Source organism: Cupressus sempervirens, chromosome 1 (assembly GCF_028749045.1).
Source record: "Cupressus sempervirens isolate cs-2001-9-10 chromosome 1, ASM2874904v1, whole genome shotgun sequence".
Taxonomy (NCBI): Eukaryota; Viridiplantae; Streptophyta; class Pinopsida; order Cupressales; family Cupressaceae; genus Cupressus; species Cupressus sempervirens.
In genome coordinates this window covers 238,585,511-238,613,353 of record NC_143118.1, presented here as the reverse complement: position 1 = coordinate 238,613,353, position 27,843 = coordinate 238,585,511, and the positions used below count along the sequence as shown (strand labels likewise).

Sequence of the window (27,843 nt, the reverse complement as noted above, 5' to 3'; positions counted from 1 at the left end):
AATCTGCATCAAATGTCATTGATACTTCCTGGGAAGTCACCCATCCTAGTACTACTATAGCTCAAACACGCTTAACTACAAAGTTTCCTCGATGGTTAAACTCACTTTACTTTTAACCCCATTTGCAAACCCTTCAACAAGTGTTGTACCTTACAAAAGCATTCAATAGAAAGCCCCTTTAAGCTCATCAATTGCTCTATAGAATATATTTTACACAATAAGTCAAATTGTAATATTGCTATCAAAATTCAACTATGTAGGTTTTTCAGACAAACTCATTGATCTATATTTCATTAGTGATCCACATAAACCCTTCTCACATGAGAATGAATGGAACGCTCAACATTCATTACATCTAGTTGATGCTCAAAATGATGAAGCACTTGTACTTCCCAAGAGGTCACCCATTCCAAAACTACTCCAACTTGAGCGCATTTAACTACAATGTTTCATCCATGGTAAACTCACTTTGCTTACAACCCCATTTGCAAAACCTTCAACAAGTGTTGTGCCTTATGAAACATTCATTAGAAAGTCTCTTATGTGTCAATTAATGTGTAGGAGATATTTCCCACCACAAGTCAAATTGTGGTATTGCTATCAAAATTCAACTTTTCAGTTTTTTTGAATCAAACTCTTCAACCCATGTTTCATGAGTAGTGGTTCACACAAACCCTTCTCTCATTAGAATGAATGTAACACTTAGCACTCATTGCATTTAGGTGATGCTCACAAAAGTGAAGCATTGGTACATACTAGCATATCTCAAATGTGCTTAACAATGAAGTTTCCTCCAGTGTTATATCCACTCCTTGCAAACACATTTCCAAAATCTTCAACAAATGTTGTGCTTTATGAACCATTCATTTAAAAAACCCTTAAGCTCATCAATTGATCTATAGCAAATATTCTCCAAGAAAAGTCAACTTGTTTTCCAATCTTACCATAGTGCTAATTTGTTTTCTAATCTTTTTCCACTAAAATTAATAATTTATAAATTTGGATAATATTGGACACCTATCTTTATAAGAAATCATGTAATGGATACCTACATCAGTTTTTTTGAAACATAAATATACAAATTTAACATATTTACAAAATTCTGATTTACCATTTCTCAAAATGTTTGATAGCCCTCTACATTATAAGCCATTTCCACATCTAGTTTATAACTCTGTTAGTTGTGAGTGCTTGATGCATTAGATGTGTTATTAATACACGTAATACCTTCGCCACATCAACTCCTTAAACTTGCCATTCAAATTTTAAGTTTTAAATTTCACGATCATGCAAGCCAGCAACTACATCTTGTTGGAGCTCTTCAGAAAACGATAACATATTGGACAATTCTGAATCAATGCCATTCAAGGAAAATATAATTCAACAGCTACCGTATTTAATATGGGGGATCATATAGTTATAGCAGATCTCAACCAAGGACTGAATTTGTATATCAGTTTTATGAAATATTTTGTGTTACTTATTGATGGAGATTCAGAAAAGATCTATTGAACATAAATTGGGGCAACTTTCTTACACAATGGTCCATATTTTCTTAGCAGTTGGTGCCTGCTGAGAAAATTGTGACATGCCCCCTACAACACTCCCACATGGAACCAAAAGGTAAGCTACCAGCACGTGAAACATTTTTATTACAAACTGAAAATGGCAAACAGAAAGTTACAAAGTTTTGTTTTGCAAAGAAAAACAGAAGATTACATATTAAAATTGCGCATCTCAAGCACCTCCACCACTTGCATCGTGTACATATATGACAAGGTAAGCTCACAAAATCCAATGGGAGGTAGAAATTAAATCAATCAATGAAAGAAACAATAATTCTCTAACTCAAATCTACAATTCTCAGAATTCAAAGAATGAAAAGCAACTCATTATTCAGCAGAATGTTCAATGACTCAAGGGACTTTTCACCCATAGCTTGATATATCCCACTTCCCCATTGCCTTTGCACAAATTCATTTCTTTCTGAATTTTCTTCTTGGTGTTGGTTGGTTCTCATTTAAGGAATGAACTAGCTACAGATTCATTTCTTACCATGTTCAAATATTAATACAACATCAAACTATCACAAATAGAAATTTCCGAGAAAAATGTAATGATACATATCAAAAATTGCCATCAGACCATGGAACATCACCTCCTGAATACTTGCAGATCCCTATCCATCCTGCAAATCCTGCAAAGCCCAGGAATATGGAGTTTCTGGAAGCACCTGAAGTGCTAACTTGAAATTTAATCACCAATGCACCCACATAAGGATGACAGAAGCCTCCAGAACCCTTTCAATTCTTTTGTATGGTCTCTTTAATAGAGTCTAATAAATTTACATGTGTACAATCTTAATAATATTTTAAATAAAAATAACCTGCTGTAGATTGATCTGTACTGATACAGATCCAAACAAGCTGAACTTTTCTCCATTGTTTCAACTTTCAACTTTCTTCTTTCCAGATACTTCACTGTTTAAGGCCCACACGATTACCAGCTGATTTTTACCAATTCAAAGAATCATCATCACTTGTTGATTTGATCATCTTCTATCCATAGTTCACATTATCCACCATTAGAGGAAGCACTGCCTTTTTCACCAAATCTATAAATGCACACCAGTGACATAAAACAAGCCCACAAAGGAATCCACTTTTATTTTATTTATAAGAAATCGTCCACAGAACTTAATGAATAGGCAAATGCACCCCGGTACTGGACATCTGATTACAGCCTCTTTTGCCTCCACTTCTGGTCTACCGCTGTCAGAAAAAGCCTCCTGATGTTAATATCGATCTTGATGTAGCGGTGCTAATCCAAGTGCACGAGTTAAGCACTTTGTGTAGTTTACTTCTAGGTTCAATAACCTGGAAAACGTAAAATTGTCCATAGACACAACAATGAATTTGATCAGAAGGCTTCCTACTTGGTATCAGAAACCTTTTGAAGCGACTGCCTTAAATTTTCAGCAACTCTACATTGCACTACCAATCCCTAAACAGATCTAACAATGAGTGCAACAGACAACACCCATAAACTGAATATAGAACTTGAACCACATACAACTAGATATGGTGTCAAAACTATATTAGCAATCTCTGGCTAACATCTACTCCTCATTGGGTTTGTTAGAAAAAGGTTAGAAGGCCTTGTAGATGTTACAACTGTGTAGTATATAAGTGGGTGTATTAGTTACTATGCTTGAAGTACTTGGCAATGAACAATGTGGCTCTTGAGTCGATTTCTTCCTGCAATATTCGACCACAAATTTGTCACAAATGTTTTAAATTGGCCTTTTCCAGCAATGGTTTCCCAAAGTTGACCATTCTTTGTCACGTCGTCGGCTTTTGTCACATCAACTACTGTGATACTCATATTGTTTCTAATTATACAAAGTTTCCCATTCAAGGGAAGTAGAGCTGCTGCCTCCAAAGCACGGGAGTTTCCCAGATGTAGCTTGCTATCTGCATACTTGCTCCATGAGTCGGAAGAACTATCATAGACTCGCAATTTGCAACCATCTCTGCAGTCCAAAGCATATAGTTGGCCATTAAGAGAGACACTGGGATTGCGCCAGCCTTGAACCATGCCATCATGCACTGGTGACCAGTGATTGGTTGCAGGAACATACACTTCACTCATGACTTGACGCTGAGATCCAAGGCCTTTCAAGAACCATCTTCCTTCATACACAACTCCGATGAATGGAACCATGGCTGTACTCATGTCTGAAATAAATGACCACCTATTCCTATTGGGATCATAAACTTCTGCTGATCTCAAGGTCCGCTGGATTCCTTCACACTCTCCACCTGCAACATACAAACAGTTGTTTATTACACAGGAACCAAAGAAATGTCTTCTCCTTAACATGTCTGGTGCCCGGTGCCATTTATTGGTTCTCGCACTATAGTAGACAACTCGTCTCATTGATCCCTTTAAGGGATCTTTGCCCCCAAATAAGTAAAGGTGGCATCCACTGAGAACAGCGCATCCAAACCCAAGAGCCTCACAATACTCTCCTGGAACGGGAGGAAGAGGTTGCCAAAGCTGGTAGATAGGATCAAAAGCATGCCATGAAATGCGCCCATCTCGATCACGCTTCATCACATAGATCCACTCCTCAGCCATGCCAAGGCTCTTTCTCAAAGAATAGAAAAAGTTTCCTGCCAGTATGCGATACCATCTTTTGCAGACAAGGCGAAGAGTTCTATGTTCAACACGAGGGACACGGATTAAGCAAGCTATTGCTAAGTCATCAGGAAGGCCAGGTATCAATGCAGATGGGACTTTGTTTTTCTCTCCCCGTATGGCCTTGCCTTTGGATGCTCGAATAGATGGTTTAATGTCTGGCTGGATACAAAGCTTTGATCCTGGAACAAATTTCTTTGCCCCTGCAACAGTTTTAAGGCCTGCATCTACCCTGCAATAGCATGCTGCAGTGTCAACCTGCAACAAGTTACAAAATATCGAAATCAATTTTCCCCTAATGATACAGAGAAATGTGCAGAAGTACTTCTCGAGCAAAATCGGATCATCAAAAAACATATATCATAAGCAAACATTGGCAATATCATAATGTTGGTGTCAATACAAAGCAATCAAACGAGCATATTCACAAGTTTTGGTTTTTTCAGCTTTTTTTTGAATTACAGCTACACGTTGACCAAAAAAATCATGGGACCATATATTTCTTGCTCAAATTTTACACAATCATTGTATTTATATCGTAAGACTTAGACAATACAATTGTGGATCCAGAAAATTTTTCTAACAAGACTGTAGATTTGCACTCAATCAAGTCAAAGTTAACCACTTCATATGTAACACCAACAGAAATTCAGTGTTTGAAAGAAGGCTTAGCTTATAAGTAACATTCGTCCAGTTTTCCATCAAGATGCCAGAAAAGGTTTCAGATAGCCTTATATGCAGGTACAGGCATAGCCAGAACACTTAATCATAAACAATCAGTGATCTTCTGATTTACGGCCAACTAGTATTTCCTGATATCAACAATTCTGAAGCAATGATTTTGACAAGACATAAATAGGCTCCAGTTTCTTCTATAGCTTAGTTGCAAGCAATTGTCAACCATTGTTGACAATCTGAATTTCCTTGATGTCATTTACAAAAAGAATAAACCAATCTCTATCGAAATGACAGCATGCTTGCATATCATCGCCTCCATTAAAGTTGATCATGGCACCATATTCTTACTTATACAAAGATGCATGAATCCTCAAATGTCAAATACTCTTCATCTCATATCCTAAGCTAAACTCTTTGTGTTCCATAGATCTCCAGCAGCCTTCATTCGATAGTTTGCATCAAGACTTCATCTACGACATCAAAGATCCCTTTGTCCCCTAGAGCTTACACAAATGACCCAGGAGAATTGAGAAAAATAATCACATATTTGAACAAAGTCCTCATTTTGTACCAAAAAATGTCTCTAAACTCAGAAAATTATTATTTCTCAGGCCTTGGTGAAAATAACAACAGTCCATTCTTTGTCCTTCAATCAATTGACTCTTCTGATCTGATTCTTCCCCTCAACATAGTCAGAACAGCAACTAAATTATCTTTGTCCTTGGATAAGGCCAAGATACTAGGTGAAAAGAACTGTATCTTCATATGTGGCAACACAATGATTATTCTGTTGATTAGATGCTTCAAATCCAAATATTTAAGGACTCTTCCTAGCCACTTCGCTTCACATGCTGCTACCAAAGAATAACTTCTAATCTAGTATTTTATTTTTAAGCCTAAAAGATATAACATCCTATCATCTACACACCCTATACAAGTCAATTTGTGTATATAAATCAAGCCAATTGTTTGCAGCTTCTTATACTTAAAACAGTAATTGATTGCACCTTTTCACATATCGTTATATCTTTGCTATCAACCAATGTGCCAACCTTGGTGCTGTCATAAATCTGGATATAATCTCAACTGCATATCTGCTGTCTAGTACTATTGTCACAAAGTAGATCAAAGTCAAACTACATTTGAATTATCATGTGCTAATAATTCTGCTCCAACTCAAGTTGTCATCGTCATTTCCTCTCAATTTTCCACCTTGACCTGTGAACACCTAAAGCATCTCTCATGTGCATTGTTTTATTCTACATTGAGCATTTTGCAAAATTTCAATCAGCTAGATATAAGGTATCAAGTCAAGATTTGCAAATGCAAATGTCTCTGCCAATTCTATCATCAAACTTGTAATGCTTTATTTATATGTATCTCTACAATATGTCTAGGCCCTTTTACAGTGCAAGTTGTCTCCAATGACAGGCATAATCCAAACGCACATTGTCCATGCAGAAGCACTAGCTGCCCAAGCACCACCCAACACACTATACGAACTTGAATCACTGTTGGCAGACATCAAGAGAGACAATTGCACTCACTAACTTGAAGTATCATGGAGATACTCATCTCACCAGTGTTCAGAGACAATATAAAGATGTATTTGACAACATGTAGCCAACCCTTTGGACCCTTTGTTATTGATGTCAAAAAGGGGGAGAATAAGAAAGCCAAACAGGGGGAGAATAGTCTCAGTAGAGAGAGAACAACAGCAAAGGGGGAGAATACAAACAAAAAGGGGAAAGAACAGGAACAAGAGGAGCATAGAAGAAAGCGAGAGAGAAACAAGAAAAAAAACATGAAAAGGAAGCAGAAAAATGGAGCCAAAAAAAGAGAAAGGAATGAGGTGAGACAGGCACATTGTTAGGAGGAGATCTAACAATTGAATGCCAAAGTCCATCTACCAGCAACGTAGTTCTCACTGGTACACCTGAAGGAATGGTAAACATAAGAATGAAGCTTTTGCCATCAAAGAAACTTTGCAAAGCAGAAAGGGAGATGTTGGTAAATGATGTTTTGCCATCAATGCCAAAAGGGGAGATTGTTGACCTTTGAAAGAAATATGGAGTGTTGTCATTGATGGCCAAAGTCTTTGATTGGCAAACTACTTGACAACAGGTTGAAGGAAAGAGAAGAAGAGAGAAGTTGATGATTACCGGTCAAGGAGTATACCAATATACACTATAGCACACCCATGCCAACACAAGTAGTCGAACATAAAGGATAGTTAATCCGAGTCACCAACAAAGTGAGTCACCATAGATGTGATTGGGGTTAAGAGTGAAACGATGAAGGCAAGCAAGGACAAAGGTCACCATTGGTTCACCCAAGGACTGGCAAGGCTACCAATCTAGGTCCTAGACATGGGGCTCACGGGTTCCCTGTGAACAAACCAGACATGGAATTCAAATTTTGAATTTGAGAATTGAGTAGGATAAACTGATTATGGGTAATTGTGTCCTAACACCGTAGAATGGATATAAATGATTTAATTAGACAAAAGGTTGTTGAAGATAAGAGAAGAAAAATAAAATAGAGAACATGCAAAGCAGCAAGAAGCAAACTTGCAGACAAAGTTGTTGCAGAGGAAGAAAGGCCAACAATAGGTTGTTGCAACCAACCAAGGTGAGAGGTGAGATCAAATAACTCGCCAAGTAAACAAGAAGATCAGTGCATCTTTGAGGATACGAAGTAGAGAATTGTCATGCCCAAAAATTGGGGCAAATACACTACAATTTTTTTTATGACTACGTTAACACACATACTAACTTTAAATGTATACCCTCATTGAGTACATTGTAGAAGGGTGATAACATGGTACAGTTAGTTTCGAGTTACAGGATCTAGGTACAAAGTTGAGTTTCAAATTATATCACATAAAAATGCAGGGTTGGTAGTATTCCATCCTACCACATGGGTTTGAAACCCTAGGTTCTAGTACTACAGGAACACCTAGGTTAGGTTATAAGAATTAAATGATTATATTGAATATGTTATGGAAAGATGATAAGATGGCAATGATAGTCTTCGAGTCACAAGGTTTAGTTTTGATAAGGTTTGATGGATATGTTTCAAGAATGTACACGGCAAGCCAATGCCACATCTAAGGTCTAAATAAAATAGTATGCTTTCTTACCATTCCATCTATTTGTAGCTCTTAGCAGGGCAAGCTTTATTAGCAAGTGTATTGTAAAATCCTCTAAGAAGGTGTCTATCAGCAAAAGACTTGTAAATCCTCTGACAAAGTAGCTCTCACAAGCTTTTCTAACCCTAACGAGTTATAGGCATTCCTAATAGGATGCATTTCCAAAAGAAACATTTGTAGCTCCTAACAGGGCAAACCTTTACATGCATTCTAAGGGCTAGTAAGATTATTATCCCCATTGTGGTTTTCACCCTCTAACCAAGGAATTCCACGTACAAAATAATTGTGTCAACTTGATGAATGCTTTTGTGTGAACTTACTTACTTTTACCTTTCTGCATTTTTCTTGGCTTTAGTTGTTAAATGGATTATTACATTAAGGATAGTTAAAGCGGTTAGAAGAACAACCAGTTTTCATATAACTGTATTTCTTAAATTTAATTAGTTATTCCTCCTCATCAAGCTTTTGCGAAACTTTCCTAACATGTTCTACCCTACCATTGCTTAAAATAAAAATTATAACTAAGGTAAACAATTATAAATTTTCACATGAATGGTCTCAACCACTTCATTCATTAGCTGCATAAATATGCTACAAGCATTTGTCAATCTAAAGGGCAATGCTAGACAGTCGTAAAACCTTTCTTTGGTTTTAAAAGTAATTTCCAATTCATCAGCCTCTCTTATATTACTATGGTAGTATCCACTTTTAAATCAATTTTACAGCAATTCTTAGCCTTCTCCAAGCAATCAACAAGATCGTCCATTCTAGGTAAAGGAAATCAACCACCTAACAATTATCTTGTTTAATGGTTCATGGATTTGTGGATATCCTCCATTCACCCTCCTTTAGCACCAACACAACTAGAACTATGCATGAGCTGAGGCTTTCTTCAATCATTCCTCTCTCCAATAGCTCCCATACTTGTTTGTGTTGAAGATTGTAGCTGTGATAAGAGATCTTTATCTCTGATTTCGCTATATATTAATTGGAACAATACCTTTGTATTGTGTCGACAGCTGGAGAAGATATTTATGATAATATTTGAGATAATATTATATGAAGAGACATGTGTCATGCAAAGAGTGGTGTGTATGGAAATATGAGGAGACTTGTATTTGAAAATTGAAGAGACCTTCAGTGTGATATGAAGGGTCTCTCAATATAATATATATTCATGATTTATTTGCGTGATGAGACATGGTATCAAGTTGAAAGCATTGTACTTGAACTTCTATTATTAATAAAAGATATATTTTTCTGGTGTGGCTAGGTTTTTCCCTCTAGTGGGAGGGTTTTTCCAGGATGAAACCATTGGATCTTTTGTACCTATTTTGTTCTACTTTTGTTTATGAGCAGGTTAGATAGCAACAATTAAACAAGCCTCTTTTCACTAGCTTGTACATCTGTTGCACATTTCATAAGTGTTCTAGGCTATCTGTTCCAAATTCAGTCAAGCCATCTGTAGCAATTATTTTCCCCTGCAGTCATTCTTGTTCTGTTCAAGATTCTCATATTTAAGATGGCTTCTCATATGTCTGTCCATGGTTTCCTAGGTCAAGCCAGACAAGCAATGGAAATAAAAATTCTTCTGCCCACTTGACAATGAGGTAGGAGAACAAATCACGCAAACGCTAATATTTTTATGACAATTTTTCGCTGACCCATTAACATTTTGTGTTTAGCTTTGCAACCAGGAGGTGAGACCGTTCATTGTTCATTCCCTTGTAGCAGCTTGCGCAGTTATGTCATGGATTAATTCTGTCTACTAATGATGCACAAACTCACATTTCCTTTTGTTTTTGTTTCTGCCTTTACAATTTTTATTTTTTTGAATCTTCTTCTTTTTTCCAAAAAAAAATTATACCTTTAAATTTTAGGTTTTGTTTTCTATTTTTTTTTAGTAAATATATTAAAATTTTGCATTTAAATGAGATTTTAATCATAATATTAAATATATGTACATATAAACTTTAATAAATTTATTAATTAAATTTTAATAGTGTTTATATTATATTTTAATAAAATATAATATATTATAATATTTTTACCTTTTAAAATTTAATATGATATTGTTTTGTTTTTGTGGATTTATTTAAATATTTTAAAATATTGATTTGTATAGACAAGTTCTATGGCAAATTTTTTCGGACTTTTTTCCCTGTTGTCGAACTTCATCTGAATTTTATTAGCGCCCGAACTTGAACTTGAACCTTGTGACATAGGTGTTGAGAGCACCAGCTTTACTTCTCAACCTTTTTTAGCGTCCACACTCCACACAAGAAACAAGTGCGTTAAAGATGAGGTCTTCCTCTACCCCTACCTCGGCCTCTTACAAGTTCACCTCTGCCCCCTCATTGGTAAGATCTCTCTCAAGTTTCATTATTATTCTTATAGTTATTCTGTGGTCTGACCTCTTTGTTACAACTGTATTTTCTTCACATTTATCCTCTTCCTCTACTAAATCTTCCTCTAACCCTACCTTGGCCTCTATAAGTTCACCTCTACCCCTCATAGGTAAGATCTCTGAATTCTTTGTCAACTGCATTTTCTTCATATTTATCGCATTCCTCTGCTCAATCTTCCTCTACTTTCTGTTGTTCTTTGCTGCCTTCTTGCAAGTTTTTCTCCAGCCTTTATACTGGCATGTCTCTTTAACAGTCCACAGACTTGTCATACTCATCTTGTATGTTCATCCTTAATCCATTGATATATTGAGCAACTGGCAACCTTTTCCTGGTCAGTATAGCTAAACCTGATAGAAATCTTATAAACACTTGCATATAGGCCTTCACTGAGTTTTATTTGCCACTAGTACTCAACTTCTTGAGCAGTTTTAAGTTAATAATCCCCTACTAGAAACTCGGCATTCATTGGGCTCAGCGTTCACCATTCAATCCCATCTCTCTCTAAAATTTCTCAGCCTCTCAGATTGCACGTCCTTCCACCAAAATGTTACATATTCTTTCAACTTTGTTTGGCAACCTTCTCTCTTCTACGGTCCTATTCCTCCACTTTTTGTCAAGCAATCTGTCACTTCATTGAGTTGCAAATTCTCCAAGAAGCTTGGCTACTCCATTATTGTTTCTTTCCTGATGTTCAATAAGGCTTTTACTAGCCTTCCTTACCCTGCATCAGTCACCACACCTGCATTGTCACCTTGTCCCATTGCATCAGCTCCTCCTTTACTCTCACTGCCCATCGGCTCATGTAATCTTTCCTATTTTCTTCACGGGCTTCTATTCTGGCTTGCAATCCTCTCATAGCTTCCAACACCTCATTAGTCTGTCTACAGCTTCCACTGCTACAACAACAATCTGTCACTCTTCTCATGGGAGGGCGTCCTACTGTCCTGAATCTCTCTCTAATCGCCATCCTCCTTGCTTTGAGGGCACACACCCACATTTACTGCTTGTCAGATTCCTTCCAACCCTGAGCCAACGGCAATGCTCTCTTTCCAAAGTTGTAATCCCCTTTGGTACCACATTGATAGCACCAAAAATCCGTCTAGAACACACTCTCACAGTCAGAGGAAAAGCTGGATTCCTGAAAGCAACTTGTGCTGCCTTGGGGAGATTTGAGTTATTTCTTGCTGCAATTCATTCTGTACCCTGACATGTTGCAGGTTGTCTTATGTCTGCTCTGTGCAGTTGTTGAGGCTCTCCCTTGGGATACGTGTTGTTGCAAATGAAATAAAAAGCACACACGTGCACCTACTGGTACAAAATAGGCACCCACATGCCACATCAAACATGTACAGATTAGCACATACACACTACTCCTCACACAGCAGCACTGATTTGAAAGTAAACAAATCATGGTTTTAAATACATTTCACTTGGATTTCAGAAAAACTGAGTAGTGAGTAAGCCTTTCCCCTATTTGAGCTTCAACATTTCCCTCTTCATCTGTTCTGTATAAAAGGGATAATCTGCTAACTTCTCTTAATCCTTTCTTTCCTCTGTCTTCTCTTGTTCATATGGCCTTGGCTGATGTTTCCTTCTGCAGGAAAAAATTATTATCTTCTGCCTCTACTCTCTCCTCTCTGTTTCTTCTTTCCTCTCAATAAAATCCCTAAATCTAGGCTGTTCCACTTATCTAACCACTTACCATGGGAACCAAAATATGTCATTAAATCCACATCCGCCCCCTTCAAATTCATTCCTGCCTAAAACTCCTTGTACCACCCTTGCAGTTCTGCTGTGTGTTAACATGATGAAAAGGAGTTGGTAGACCACCTTTTCAGGCAAACAGTTACAAAGATTTCAAAATATAATTTAAAAAAACCAACGACAGCACTGGGGACAAGTGTTGCATGGTCAGTTCAGGAACATGACACCCTGCATCAAAGTACAAGCACCAGCACTGGTGTCTTGGAGTTTGCAGATAGATATTCATTTCAAAGCATGAAATGACGAAGAGATAATGGGACCAATTTTGAATGAGGAAATCCATAACCGATGAGCAGCATAAGATATGGCAAAAAAAGGATGCACTCCCATGTCTAATAGTTGGATGGGTAAAAAAAACAATTATATTCTAGATCCTGAAGTGATGGTCGGTAATGGCTTGAAGGCATCTTTTTTAAATATAAAGAGATGTTAATTTTATGGACCTCTAAAAATTGAATTTCAATAGATAACATAATCAGTAGTCAAGTGAGTGTCTCAAAGTACAACAGGGAATCTTCTACAAAATATTCAATCTAGAGATCCAATAGACTCTAAAATAATAAGAGCTAAGTTAGTGGGTCACCCTGAGTTTCCAATCAAAGGCCAAGTCCATTGGATTATTGGATTTCCCCAACCAAGGTCCCTCTACAAAACCCTAAGTGCCTGAGAGGGACTCTAGACAACCCTATTAGGACCCAAGAATCACCCAAAATAAAAATAAACAATTTTTAAACAAGATTGAATTAAAAAGTGCCAAGTTCTTAATTTTGCCTTGATAAAATTGTGAAAATAATAAATATCCTGTGCCATTAATGTTTCTGTGGTTTCAAAGGCCTTAATTAAAGGCATTCTCCCTTAAAACCCCCCATGGCTGCTCATCAACCTCACTGAGGATATTGCCCTTGACCCCCACGAGGGGTGCTACCCCTCAACCCCATTAAGTTCTCCACTCGCAAACCCCCATTAATTATTGAGATCACCTGTCACCTAAGAAACTCAGTTACAATGAAGGGGTGACAACGAATTGTGATCTAACTCTTCAGTGTGCTTAGACATTATTGTTGTATGTAATGTCCCTATCTTTCTAGCAACTAAGTGGAGTTCTTAGCCTTCACGTTCTCCAAAGGCTAAGTGGGGCATAAGAGGAAATTAATTTCCTATAAAGTCATTAAATAAATTAAAAATTAAAAGGTGACTTTATATTTAATTAATTATTGTATTACAAGGGAGAAGCCTCTAGAGTGTGTATTAATTATTGGAAAGGGGAAAGCCTCTAGTAATTTAATTTTCTAGAAGCACAATTAATTATTGTATTGCAAGAGGCAAAAGCCTACAACGCAACGGTAACTTACGAGCCTCTCATATGGGAGGCCTTGGGTTCGAATCTACCTTCACTTAACATATAATAATAATTAATTCTAACAACTAATAATAATTAATCTAGGGTTTGGCCGTTTACTGATCAACAAAAACAAAAAAACAAAAATTTATTGTATTGCAAGGGAGGAGTTTCTAGAGAGTGCATTAATTATTGGAAGGGGGGAGCTTCTAGTACTTGCAATTAATTAATATTTGATTTCCTTCTAAAAAGGTGTAGAGAAAGTATAAATAGAGGTGGGAGCTTCATTGTTTAGCATCGGATGATGGTGAATTGCATTTGATAAGAACTTGGATGTACAGTTTGTTCTTGGCATTAGAGGACGTTCATCCTCGCTTGTGACATTCTAGACATCATTCCCTTGGGGTTTGGCCTTTGGAATCCATTGCTATGTATTTGATTTTATCATTTTGAGAACTAATATTATTTCAGTAGCGGTTCAATCTTCAATTTGCATAAATTCCTTCTTGTTCATGTTATGTGGATTGAAATCTATGCAAAGACATTAAAATCACTTTCAGCAGTTGGTTCAGTTTTTGGGCATTTCCAAGGTGCCCATTACATTGTACAACTTTCCAAAAAACTCTTTACATAAGGCAGCTTATATATATGGCATGCTTAATGGAAGTAGCATTGTAACTCATTGTCTTTCAAATGAAATTGCATCAATCATTGACTTTGATGCTCTTGATGAAGACTAATATGAAGAATATTGGATATTGATAGAAATTTTTGTGTTGACATTTCAGTGTTTCGCTAGTCACTGAATTATAAATTTATGAATCTTTTTCTTTTCTTTTCTTTTGTACAGATTGTGAGGCATTTAAATATTTTGACAAATTTTGTTTTATTGGCAAATATGAGTGTCATTATTTTTTATCATGTTAATACATGAATATATCTATATATATCTATATACAACCTTGTACTCAAGGATAAAAATAATGCAATACAAATGTACCCAAACACTTAAACCATAGTCATCACAGTATTAGGACTAGAAACTTACACAAAGAACAAGGCCAACAAGTAGCTCTAGAAAAACACAACCAAGTGATTCAAAGCATAAGTAAATCTGAAGTTGCTCTTCAATTAAGGTGATAATGGACCACTAGCTATTCAGGGATATTATCCTCGAGCCGTTTTTCTAGAAGAGTTACACTTTGGATATGTGGAGCATACACTAGAAAGTTGGTAGACAATCTGCTATCAGACTTTGATCCTAATCATTTTGCTTCAACATTCTTTTAAGCCTTAAGTTAGTTCTCCCAAAAGAAGTTAAAGACTATTATTCTATCCTGTTTTAAGTTTGAAGGCTTCCCTACATCCCCATAACTCAACCTTGTTTGAAAGCTAACTTACCACTTTGCTCAGATTTGCCTCTAGATCCAAGTCTAATTTGTACCTAACCTGGGTACATGGTCCAATGAATAACAGATGGAGCAGAGTGAGTTATGAGCCATCCATTGCGAATCAATGTTCAAACAATAAACCTAGACCAAGTACAGAGGGAAGCTTAATCTGGGGCTGAACATGAGCAAACCAATAAGTTACCTTTCAAATGAGTTACAAGGATGTGAGGCAAGTCTCAAAAGTTCAAAACTTGCAAATAGGATAGAAGAATGGAATCCTTATGCTTAGATTTTTTCTATGTTCCCCGAGGACGCGTACCCAGCCTAAAAACAGGAGTTTCAGAAATGGGGCAGGGACGGGGGGTCGGGTATGGGACGTCCCCCAGCCATCCCCAAAAAAGGCAAATTGCAAGGGGATGTCCCCAAAACTCAAGGACAGCTGGGAAGAAAAGGGGGATGGCTGGTCATCTCTGGTACGGAAAGGGGACACCTAGACGTCCCCCAACCATACCGGGTACGGCCAGCCATCCCCAAATTTTTTTTTTTTTAACTTTAAAAAATTAAAAAGTGAATATTAAAAAAAAATTTAAGGCTCATTGCTAGGTCACTGAGGTGGGCCCCACCCCTCCAAATGCGGTAGAGGCAGAATATGAGCAGCAGTCTACTTCATTTTTATGTTTTTCTATGTTGAATATGAACATGATTATGATACATTGATACTTATTTCTTTATAGCAGCCCTCTAGCCTTTGGGCGTATAGCTTTAGGCATATTTAGATTTAGATTTTCAGATTTATCATGTTTATCATTATGATATTGTTCACTGATATTGATATGCATTCTGACAGTGGAGTACTGAAATCAGATATTATTTCTTAAATGGCATTCATATGTTGTATGTTATGGTTCTATAATGTTTAAATGAGATGCTTTGTGCTTAGTTTCGTATGAATGACATGTATATTTGCAAATTTCAATGTATATTTGCAAATTTTCATATATATATATATATAGCCATCCCCGTTTGCCATTGCTCCCCCTCCCCCCCCCCTCCGTCCCCAAAATCACCAAAAAAATTTGCCATCCCGCTGTCCTCGTACCGGAAACTCGGGGAAACATAGGAGTTTTTCCAAAGTCCTCATTAAGGGTTCACAACAAAATTGAAGCAAAGAGGTAAAGATCAAAATCCAATGAGCCGATTGCGTCCAAACTTTCTAATATACACTGTATATCCTAAGTGTGATGCCCAAACAAACCCAACTGGGCTTTATCATGCCCAAATTATACTAGCTTCAAGCCATACAGCTCTTTTTGCTGCTTCTTCATACTTTTTTGCTTTAAATTGTCACATTAGACAAAGAAAAAACAAAATTAAAAACTCGACAAAATAGTTTCTTTATTAACAGGCGGACATGTACAAAAGGTGTTATTACAATAGATAAGATGAAATATGTGGCAAGAAGGCCATTATTTCTTCAAGCTTTTCCTTATTTTACTCACTTTTCCATCCAATGGTATTAATGACTCTGCATAAAAATGTCAATGTTCAAGATGTGATATTATTATGTTGGTGTTTCTGTTGTTACAGAAAATGCATGCTGCTCTTTCTTGTTATTAGCTCTTTCCATATTAAGTATTTAAGTATTACCTGCTAAACTCATTTCAAAATATTTTAAACAGCTAATTACTGGCTACATGTTATTAAAAACAATGCATGCTTGTCAATGGGACCTTGGTCTGCTGGTGAAGTTGAAAGTTTCCTAAAGAGCCTGGCAGGGATCAAGGAGTGCAAGGCACCGACATCATAATTGGTAAGGCTTAAATCGTTGCTCAGGATGAATTGGGCAGAATCGATACCCCTCAGTCCTTGGCTATATCCAAAAGAGGTCCATTGCATGGCTCATTCACCCATATTCAGTAGCTAAACTGTCTTTTGGGATGAAAAATCCTCCACAGAGAGAGAGAGACAGAGATGCATGCTTTCTGTTGCTCTTTAAAGTGTTCAACACATTAGTATCACAGAATTTTCTTTTTTTAAACACTCTAAGAGAGGGGAGAGAGAGAGAGAGATGCTTTCTACTGCTCTTTAAAGTGTTCAACACATTAGTATCAACGACTTATCTTTTTCTTAACACTCTTGGTGAGCTCCATACAAAGGGGTTAAGCTTCCAATATTAGGTACACATCAGGTTATAAAAAATTTAGTTTTTCTGTTTATCAGATGCATGTTCTGTGTTTATCCCATTTTTAGATAGAATTATGTATATATTCATGGTTTTTATATATTTTTATACAAATATACCCAAAATATCACAACCTTTATGAAAATTGTCATGCTTAAAAATCCAAACTCAAACCCAGACCCAAATCGATAACTTTGTTTAAAAGAAACAAAACTTGCAAACGCATGGGTTAGACTAGCTCATGGAACTAAATGAGCACTATTGGTATCTAGAAAGAGTAGGAGATGCCTATGCCACTAAGAAGGTTTAAGAATGGTTGGCTTGTGCAAAGTCGCTTTATAACTTTTGGGTTCTATCATTATGTAAATAGTGAGCTGGGCTCTATTCTGCATAAGACAACATCTAGTGGACAAAATCTTTAACTAAATTGAATAATCAATGTAAATGGAGAGCTCTCTGACCTCTGGCTCAGATATGCTCAACCAACATATTCTTAGCTGCCCAAACTACACCAATTCACTCAAATAAAGGCCTAGATCTCAGTCCAATAGATATCCAATCCCTATGGATTCCCACAAGGAGTCCCCAAGTGCACTAGGTTTGCAAGGGTACAACGCAAAGGATAATCAAGTGAACCCATGTGTGCTTGGATGACCCAAGGCAAACCCAAGAAAATTTCAAATGCCCAAAATAAGCTTTTTCATTTTAGGCTAAGTTGTGGTTCCCAGTTTAGTATCAGGTTTGAGGTTTGGTTTGCAAATCTGGGCAAAAGACAATTTGAGGGGGTGGGTTCATCCATACAAAAACCCATAAAATATGAAGAATATATACATATCTGCAGCAGCAGTTAAGTTCAAAATACACCACCATATTAATAGTCAAATATAGTCAAACTCAAATGTCATGATACATATTAAACATTAAAAATAATAATGTCACGTGTCAACAATTGGCCATCATTGATCAGAGCAAATATCCTATGGGTCATAGAAGGTATCATCATCATCATCCTATTAGATGACTATCTTCCTAAAAGTCAGTTGACTCTAATTTACTTGACATGGCAATCATTTGTGATTATGAGCTCTATAAACTGTGATCTCAATAGACTATGAATAACATTTAATGGATAACAACCCAATGACTATCATATTCATGACTCTTCTTAGAATACTATGATCTCTCTTTTGATATCACTATCATTGAAGGTTTACCATGTCTCTCCTGATGGCTTATTTGTATACTGTCTTTGTTTGGCGTTGTATCACAAGGTCTTTACGCATATTAAGACTCCTAATTTTTTAGTTCTTAGGACCTTCAAGTGTGTCAAATTTTGGAAAAGACCTAGGTTACTGGGGTAGTGGCTATGCAGCCACAAATTTAGTATTTTTATGCACTACCATTTACAAGTTGAATGAAAAATTGACTAAGTGTTGCCTTCGTATGCCTGATGAAATTCGTGCCTGTATAACGGTTGCCGGTTGCATGGGTATACGTACCCACACCCCTGGTATGCATACCCGTGTACCCAAGTACTAGGTACACGTACCCCAAGTACCGGGTACTCAATGGAGAGCATCATATAGCTAAGAACCTTGATTAAGATTTCTGGTTTTTATTTCATTTTTTGTTTATGTATCAGCTTTTTGTTTGTCAAGCTTAATTCAATATGTGATCAATTTGAAACTTAGATACAATGCTGATTAACAATAAACTTTATCACTGTTCAAGTTGGCAGTTTGTAATTTGCAATATGGCATTGTAATATCATTTATGATCTTCTTGATCATGTTAAAATCCGCCTTCTCTGTTATGCATCTAAACTTTTATCATATATTATTATTACAAACATACTGCATCTAAAACTGAAAACAATACATCACATTTGTAAACTTTATCACTGTTCTTGTTTTGAAAAACCATCGTCATGACTCATAATTTCAGATTTTCTATAAATATTAATTATATTATATTAAAAAAAGATTGACATACCCAAATAACTCAAAATAGTTGTACATGTACCCATACCAGTAGCCTAAGTAGCCAAGTACCCCTGTCCCCATGCAACCTTGAAAAAGACTTAAGGTATCCTTAAGGCAAAGTAATGAACTAGCCCTAAGATTTTAAAATGGTTATATCCCTTTCTCATTATTATCTACAATCACTGCCACTACACACTTGATAGTGTTGAAGGTACTCATTTGATACTCTTGCAGACACAAACCACTGTCCTTAGCAATGATAACCATGACCCATGCATTTGATAACAATAGAGATTGTATATAGTTATAAATTTTATAACATTAGAGATTAAGCATTGAATATGCAAGAGCGGCCCAGTGATCATTCCTTGATGGGTGGATTTGACAATATTTTTACTACTGCTGCTGATGTATACCTTACAATAAAAAGCCAAAAAAAATTTAAAGCATCCAAATTTGCCGGCTGGACACATCTAGAGATGAAATCTGGCTCAGGTTCATCCAGGCCAAACCCACGGGCTTTTGACAGGACCCTGGCCGAATGCACAGAGGACACGAACACCTGTTAACCTAGATTTTAGATTTTAGATTTTAGATTTTTGCTTTTTTTGACCAATAGAATTTACCCATTGGTCAACTAATAAAAAGAATGCTAAATCCAAAATTGAACTAAAAACTTATAACACAAATACAAGCACTCTTGCCTCATTTTGAAATTACACACAACACTTTCACTTGCTGAACTTTCATTTTTGCTTGCTATTGTATATATAAAGGTGAAAGATCATTTTAATGTTCCAACGAGGTTGGACTATTAGTCTACGAATGTTTTACCTCATTTTGAAAATACACACAACACTTTCACTTGCTGAACTTTCATTTTTGCTTGCTATTGTATACTAAGTCACAGCATTCGCCAAACTTCATGGATGAACTTCGAATTTTGGCGAATTTCAAATATTTTCATTAAATTCGTTAATAGTCAGCCTTATTCATCTAGAGGAATGTATTGACTTTCTCTGCAGTTTTGTCCTTGATTAAACACGCCAAGCATTGTGAGTGACTATGCAAGTCATCGTAGGCAATCAAAGAAGAAACGAAAAAGAACAATTTAGAACAGGATGTGAGAGTGTGAACAAGGAAATGGCAGGAATTACGAAGGAATAAACGGTGTCGGAGATGAGAATGCCACGGCCCACAACAATAAGGTATGGCTCCTCCTCCGTGGTTGAGTAGGATACCTAAGTCTAAGACGTGAGCGAGCAAGAACAGTTTGTAATGATTTCGATTTCAATAATTATTTATTTGTGAAAAGTTACATTATACTAAACCCGATTTTTTATTACTATAAATTTAAATTTTTAATAAGATAAATTCTAGAATATTATTTAATCAAGTATATGATATGTAATTTTATTGAAACTTCTGTTAAATTTGAAATTACATATATTAAATTACTGTATCTTATATTAAATTAAATTATTTCAATTTAAATTTAAGAAATATGTTTTTAAATAATTAATAAAATATTGTCTTATTTCAAGATAATATTGAGTTATTTATTACATTATTTAACACTCTTAAATTATATTGACAATTTTGTAGATATATTTACTTCTATTTAAAAATAAATAAATTTATATGGTGCGAATTAATTGTCATTTTTTTTTCAAAATTTGATCTTTGTCAATTTTATCCAAATTTTATGATTGTTGAACTCGAATTCAAATTCGAACCTTGTGACTTAGATTGTATATATAAAGGTCAAAGATCATTTTAAGGTTCCAAAGAGGTTGGACTATCAGTCTACATATGTCCAAGAGTTCATCTACTACCAAGGATATCATGTAAAGAGATTCTTGGATTGGATATAAACTTTTTTGGTCTTCTCTTTATTTTTTCCCCTACAAACTCATTTAGTTGCTCAATATCCTACATTTAAATAAGCTAGGAAGGATATATCATTTTATTCATGTATTGTTTCATTGACAAAGGGATAACGATAGCAATCCTTTCTAACACCAACCCTCGCCACTTGAAACAAATACATTTCACCCTTGTGGAAGTATGTTGACATGACATAGCAAGTTCCAAGAGGTGGTTGGGGATATCTTTCGGTTTACAATGGGTGTGATGTCAAATATTTTAACTCGTGCAGTTGATGAAAGCCAATGTGTGGTTTTCTTGGCATGGGTATCAAATATTGTCTATGCAAGAAGACTGTTTCCTAGCCATCAAGTGTGTTGATAAAACATATTAGATAGCAAATACGAGATGAAAGGTAGATGTGCCTCAAGCACAAGTTATCCGATGTTAAAACTTGTCTCTTGGTAAACCTATTTGTAGTATATCTTAAGGGGCGATGTTTTTGATAGCCATGGATTATGAAGGGCAACTAAAGGATGTGCAATTCATTGCAGCATCCTCATACATTCCATCTAAAAGTTAAGGCCTAATAATGTTGTCCAAGTCATAAAATACAATGCAAAAACTATAAAATGGTTGGTTTGTTAGTTGAGGCACATTATGTACATCTCTTTTAGCCTTGTATTGTCCAATCACTCGAACTTTTACATTACAAAAAATCTAAGTTGCCAGTTCGGATTCTGATTCGGATGCAGGTTTAAAATTCAATCAAAAAATTTTGGGGCTGGGTTTGGGTTCATCTGTACAAGAATTTTCTATTTTTTATTTTATTTTTATATGTAAAATTATGCTGCAGCAAATAAGTTCATACACTATATGAAGTGCGGGTATGCTTTAGAGTTGGATTGGTTGGATAATAAATCAGATTATATTTAAACAAAAAAAAAACTTTTCAAAACAATAAAAACATTAAAAAGTCAAACTTTTTTGGTTGCACGCCCAAATTCACTCCAAATTCCTCCTGGATTCTTCTGTCAACTAAAAAATTCACTCAACATTCACCCAAATTTGTCCAGGGTCCAAAAAAGAGAATCCGCAGGGAATTCATCAGACAAATGACGAATTTGACAAGAACTAGAACCGACTTCGAATAAGCTACGAATCAAATGTCGAATTTGCATGCTGAGGGGCGAATATGGTAACTTAGCAAAAAATGGACAGCAAAATTGATTAAATCAAATAGGTGTATCCTAAAGCTTAAGAGATACAAATGTTCATCACCAACCAGCACATGCCGCAGGCTAATATTAAAATCATTTCCAAACTTAGAGATGCCAAAGGTAAACAAACAAAAACAAATCATGTTTCACTTTGGTAATTTATTTATTAAAAGTTACATATGTTTACTTCTTTGTTTTTAATTTTTGAATATCATTTTTTTAATAGGTTATTGAGGCGCGATTTGCCCCCAACAAAATCATCTTTATATGAAAACTTAAGGTGTCTACCATGATCATCAACCAACTTTCACCTATATGGAAGCAAACCAAAACAAAGAGGGCACATACATGATCCAAGACACTTGATGGGATTGTGTGGAACATATTCTTAGATTCCTAAGCTCATCATGAGTATGATCCAATTTAATAACATGGATAAACTATGATTAAAATAAGTATATGTTGGCATCAACTCAATGATTAAGAAGATGAAGACCATCATAACTTTGAATAAAAAGCGAGATCCAAATGAAAAATTCTCCAATGAAGTGCACAAAATTGTTGAGTCCATTCAGAGTTTTGTCAGAATTTTTTTGGTTCTTATTTGAACCTTTCTAAATGTGGACTGTCAAATTTTATTTTTATTTTTCCAAGTTTGTAGCTTGATTTTTATTTTTCCAGATTGAAGTTTGATTTATAGGGTATCATTTTATAACTCTAAACTCTCTAAATTTGCCTCAATACATTGCCAGATAGTCTTTATGTGAGCAGATTTTAAGTACAACACCTTCATACACTCAATAAAACACAATCGATTGGCATCAATAGAGGTTGAAACTTGAGATAGTCCATGCGTGTTTCAACTTGCATTTTCTAGAAAATTGACTCAGACGCTACTAAGAGACAAAACAAACTGACTCAAATTCTACTACTGGCAACAAATTGCTTTTTTTGACGAGTCAGATAATCAAGCCTTCTAGTATATATAATCTATCTATATCATCTAATGCCGATGATGACAATGAAGATCTTTATGAAGACCTGTATGATGCCAATTGCTGAAATTTTTTTTTGATTATGAACAATGAATATCCATTATGATATTTAAGTTTGTCAGTTTGAAATTGTAGTTATATCTTTAATTTTTATGGTAGTTTTGTTCATTATAAGCGTGTGATGCAATATTCTAGACTTAATTCTTGTAATAGGCAGCACAAATTTACATATTTATGATTTTTATTTGTATAAACTCTACCAAAACAAACCCAAACCCCCAAATAAATTATCATTTCTGCATATTATAACACAAAACAGTAAGGACCCGTTTGGTTGCTGGACTACAATCAGAATAGGAATAGAAAGTTAGAATTCGTTTTTAATTCTCTGTTTGTTGCGCCAAATCGGAATTGGGAATAGGAATACGTATTCCCATTTTGCCCCAAAATGAGCATTTGTCCATTCTCCAAAATACTTGTAATTGGAATTGCTATTCCCATTCCCATTTTGAATTTTTCTTATTTGAAAATGTTTTCAGATCCGAATCATTTTGACTTGTTCTCAAGGTCTCCCATTGCCCAATTTCAAACTGATGATATTGAAAAAAATATTTTCTAAGATCTGTTGATCAAACCAGAGAAATCATTTGAGCTCGTATAAACTAATTTTTATTCCAGAGAGCCATTGTGAATGGATGAATCATGGGCGGCAAGGGTCTCGAACTGCTAAACTTTGGAGAATCTTCAATTTGGCCCACAATCAGAAATTATTTGATTTCTACGGAACTACACATTTCCTTTCAGGTGTCCCAGCAGCTCCATTCCAGATCATTGCTCTCTGAGTTCTGGTTGTGTGATAATAACAGTATCTACCAATGAAAAACCTAAGCATTGCCATAGTTGCAAATTCATTACCATAGGATTATAATTTATTTGTAGGGATATAAATCGTGCCTGCAGCATTTACTTAAAAGCCAATCAAGTGCTATTTGATCTCTGTAGCTACTGTGCCATGGATGAATATGGGCAGGAAATGATGTCTGACCAAAGATTGAATGTGTCATGGTTTTTTTCTTGTTAATCATTGCTTTTAAATATTCATTGTTGGATTCCAGTTCAAGGAGGCTGAGATGATCAAGGTGGCCAAGTGGGTCAATGTGTCCTCATAAATTTTAATTGCTCTGTGAAACAAAGAAAACTCTATCGTTTTTGCAGGTTATTTCCTGCAATTTGTGGTTCAAAACCTTCTTGAATTCCAATTTGTAATTTGTCTGACCAAACAGAGAATTCAAATTCTTATTCCAGAATAACAATTCTAGAATAGCAATTCTCAATTATCTATTCCTATGCCCGAAACCAAACAGGCCCTAACATAAGAATAGACTAAAGCCTCGCTTGTAGGGTCTTTCCCCATCAGAGGGGTGCAATAAACTTCTTTATGATGCATCAGCATCATTCTCTGCAATGTGGAACCCACATCAGATTTCAGGAACAAAGTATCCCAGGGGCAGGCTTGGATGTATTCACTAGGATGGAGAGCAGTTTGAACACCCAGGTAGTCAACATCTTAAATCTATCTACACAAAAAAAGCATTGCTGGTTTCCACCAAATGCCTTGTGGTTTCAGCAAGGTGTCTAGCAATCACAGTTCCATCCCCATAGAGGCTGCCTGGGCCTCAGGAAAGTTGATGTAAACTGTGCTAGCAACAGGAAAAGATGAGTTTGGCCATGATCACTCAGGAAGATTGGTCTCTAAACAACTCTTTGAAGATTTATTGGCATTAACAACTTCAATTTCAGGACCCATCTAGGAGGCTTTCAAGGAACCATAATGTGCATGGCTCGGTTTTTATAAACTCAAGAAGTTCAACACTCTAGTAGAAGGGTTTAATGAAGGGAACTTGGGTGCAGAATCCCTTGAAGAAGTGAATGTATCTGGCATACTATCAGTCCATTCACCTATGCATATGAATTATCCTTGAGCGTCTCAGATTGTTGATTCACCCAATTTTGCTTCTAACACCACTTGGTTGGATGGTAGAAAGCCAGATACAAAATCTCCTTCTCAGAGAATCTTTACAGGGAATGGAACCACCGTTTGTTACTGACTTTCCTTCCCCACGATGAACATGTGTCCCAGATCTAGTGAAGTTAGTGTATTTTCTGTTTGAATATGTATCAGGACTTGAGGTGAACCCTGTAGTTAGCCGTAGTATTGCAGATATAGATTGGTGGTAGTGCAAAGTTTACGTAGTTTTTGAGGCTGAATCTTGTACATGTGATATTTCAGGCAAGATATACTTCACCTTTATTATTTATAGTCAATTCATGACACAGCGTTTGTCTTCAAATCATTAAAAAGGAAGGCCAAAAATAAAAAAGAATGTTAAGATGAATAAATCTAACAAGAATTTAATTCAGAATAGAGGAAGTACCATGCTGTTTCAAATGACTAGACAAAACAATATGAAAGAGGAGCAAGTTGTCATGAAATACAAAATGTTGAGAACTTAATTTAGATTAGAGGTAGTACCACGATGTTTAGAATGACTAGACAAAGGAGAAAGAAGGAAAAATATCTTATCATGAAACCCACAACCACCCAAACTGGAGAAATCATTTTCTCTTTCAATCAAACAGTCATGTATCCTTTTCCACCCAATCCTCATTTTCACGGTAAAACTTCTGTGGTGAAGGATAGTCAATTGTTTCCTAATCAACTTAAAGCTTTTGTAAGGAGAAACAAAACGAAACTAATATAAAGAAAACTGGAATGATTTTACAGTTATACGTAGAGATGTTCCCTCGGTCCTCTTTCCAAACCTTTGAAATCTTTCTTAACATCTCAAGCTTCAACTAGTCTTCCTCATCCTGAGCTTAGTAGACTTTTAAAAACACAGTAACTGGAAGACCTCCAATCTTGAGCACTACCGCCTTTAAGGATTGTTCAATGTTCCACCGTTCTTTAGGATCGCCATAAGTCCTAAAGAGACGTGTATAAAGATAATATTTCAAAAAATACTGGTATAAAGATAACATAACAGAACACTAGCCGACGAGCTCACCCTATGCCTCTTTCCTATTAGTGAGGTTAGTGAGCTTTCATCATTGGGTCTTAAATCAAACGTAAGTGATTCAATTTTGAGACATAAATATTGCGCGGTGGGAGCCGATAAGCTGTCCCATGAAATACGAGTGCTATGATAACCAAAAGGCCACGAGCAGTTATTCAGTTTGAAGGTTCGATGAAATAAATCCTAGATAAAAATATTGCACTAGCAAAATAGACTATTTGCTTTGCCAAAATGTAGATCCCTATGCTCTGATTCGTAAATTAAGGGTAGGAAACTACAGAGATGTCAGTGCGGGACAGTTCTAGAATCGCAAACTGGTTAGAATCAAGGCATGGTGCATTCATAGCGTATGAGTTCAACAAAAGCCCCAATAAAGCATAAATGTAAATCCCAAAGGCCGATCTACACGCTAAATTCCATGACCCTCGAGATAAAATTCTACGGACTGAACCCCACCGACAGAAGAGCGAAAGGGATACACCAACACGCAAAAGCTTCTCAAATTGTAGACTATAAATTTGATTGATCTTACCAGAGGAGGCTGAATCCCACGCTGCATCTTAGTCTCTGTCACCTTCATTTGACTCCAAGAAAAACCCACTTGCGTTCAGAGCAAGAATAGCGCACCCATATGAATCTCACCGACTACCAGCCCCATTAGGAGCAGATCAGCATCCGCAATGCCCTTTAACGACCCACAAGCCCAATGGCCCAAAATGATTAATACTCAGTCATCCATGGCCCTATATACATTTTTTTATTCCACACCATCAATGGTAAATGTATTGCATTGACCTTGAAACAGAAGATGTGACACTTTCACCCTATCCAGACCGATTTACAACAAGTGGGTGCGGGATATATACAATTCAGGGACAACAAAAACTCTGGGTTGTTATGAATTCTGCAGACTTGAATGAAATGGGTATCCAGATTCCAGTGGTTGTCAGAGAGATCAGAGGTCGAGAAAGGCAAATTGTAGTGGGCAATGGGCACATATCATCGAGGAAAAAGCAGCAGCAACAGCAAAAGTAAAAACACTACAACTTAGTACTTTTTTTTAAATCGGGTGGGGGTAATCATAGTGTTCTATTTGTTTCTTTAAAAAAGCATAACTCTTGTTTGTCCCCATTCAGACCATGGCATCCATGAAACAGAGAAGCCATCACAGCCCTAGATTTACGTCGTGGAAACGCAGGCCATCAATCTACACATAAAATCCTCTCAGTAGACCTTGGAATAGATTGCCGTCATCCATTGATGATATTCTTGAAACACAATGGACTTGTTCCTAACCACCACTTTATTTTATGGTCAAATGAATTAAAGATTTGCATTTATTGTTTTAATTACTTGGCAAGTAGCACGAATCTTCCCTCTTGTTTATTTAAATAAGATTTTCCTCTTATCTCATTTAGAGTAGAGGTTCTTCTAGGTACCTACTTCCCATTTGGTCAACTTTTCTTTCGTAACTGGGATCATATTTTTGTTTGGGATTTGTTTGTTTCCATGCATTCTTCATTCAAGAAAAGGACAATGATGCAGACTACTGATGTTGCCTTTGATAATTGTCTTGGGCCAGGGAAAAATCAA

At 36.2% G+C, this 27,843-nt stretch overlaps 1 protein-coding gene across 1 annotated transcript; it reads right to left on the bottom strand.

Annotated features, from left to right (window-relative positions):
- Positions 1-1,869: 1,869 nt before the first annotated feature.
- LOC149577047 (Galactose oxidase/kelch repeat superfamily protein) lies at positions 1,870-27,631 on the bottom strand. Its single transcript, XM_089821744.1, has 2 exons — positions 26,783-27,631; positions 1,870-4,458 (listed from the first exon to the last, which is right to left on the bottom strand). The coding sequence occupies exons 1-2, from the start codon at positions 26,828-26,830 to the stop codon at positions 3,205-3,207; spliced, it is 1,302 nt and encodes a 433-aa protein (XP_089677870.1). The 5' UTR covers positions 26,831-27,631; the 3' UTR covers positions 1,870-3,204.
- Between the last annotated feature and the right edge of the window lie 212 nt (positions 27,632-27,843).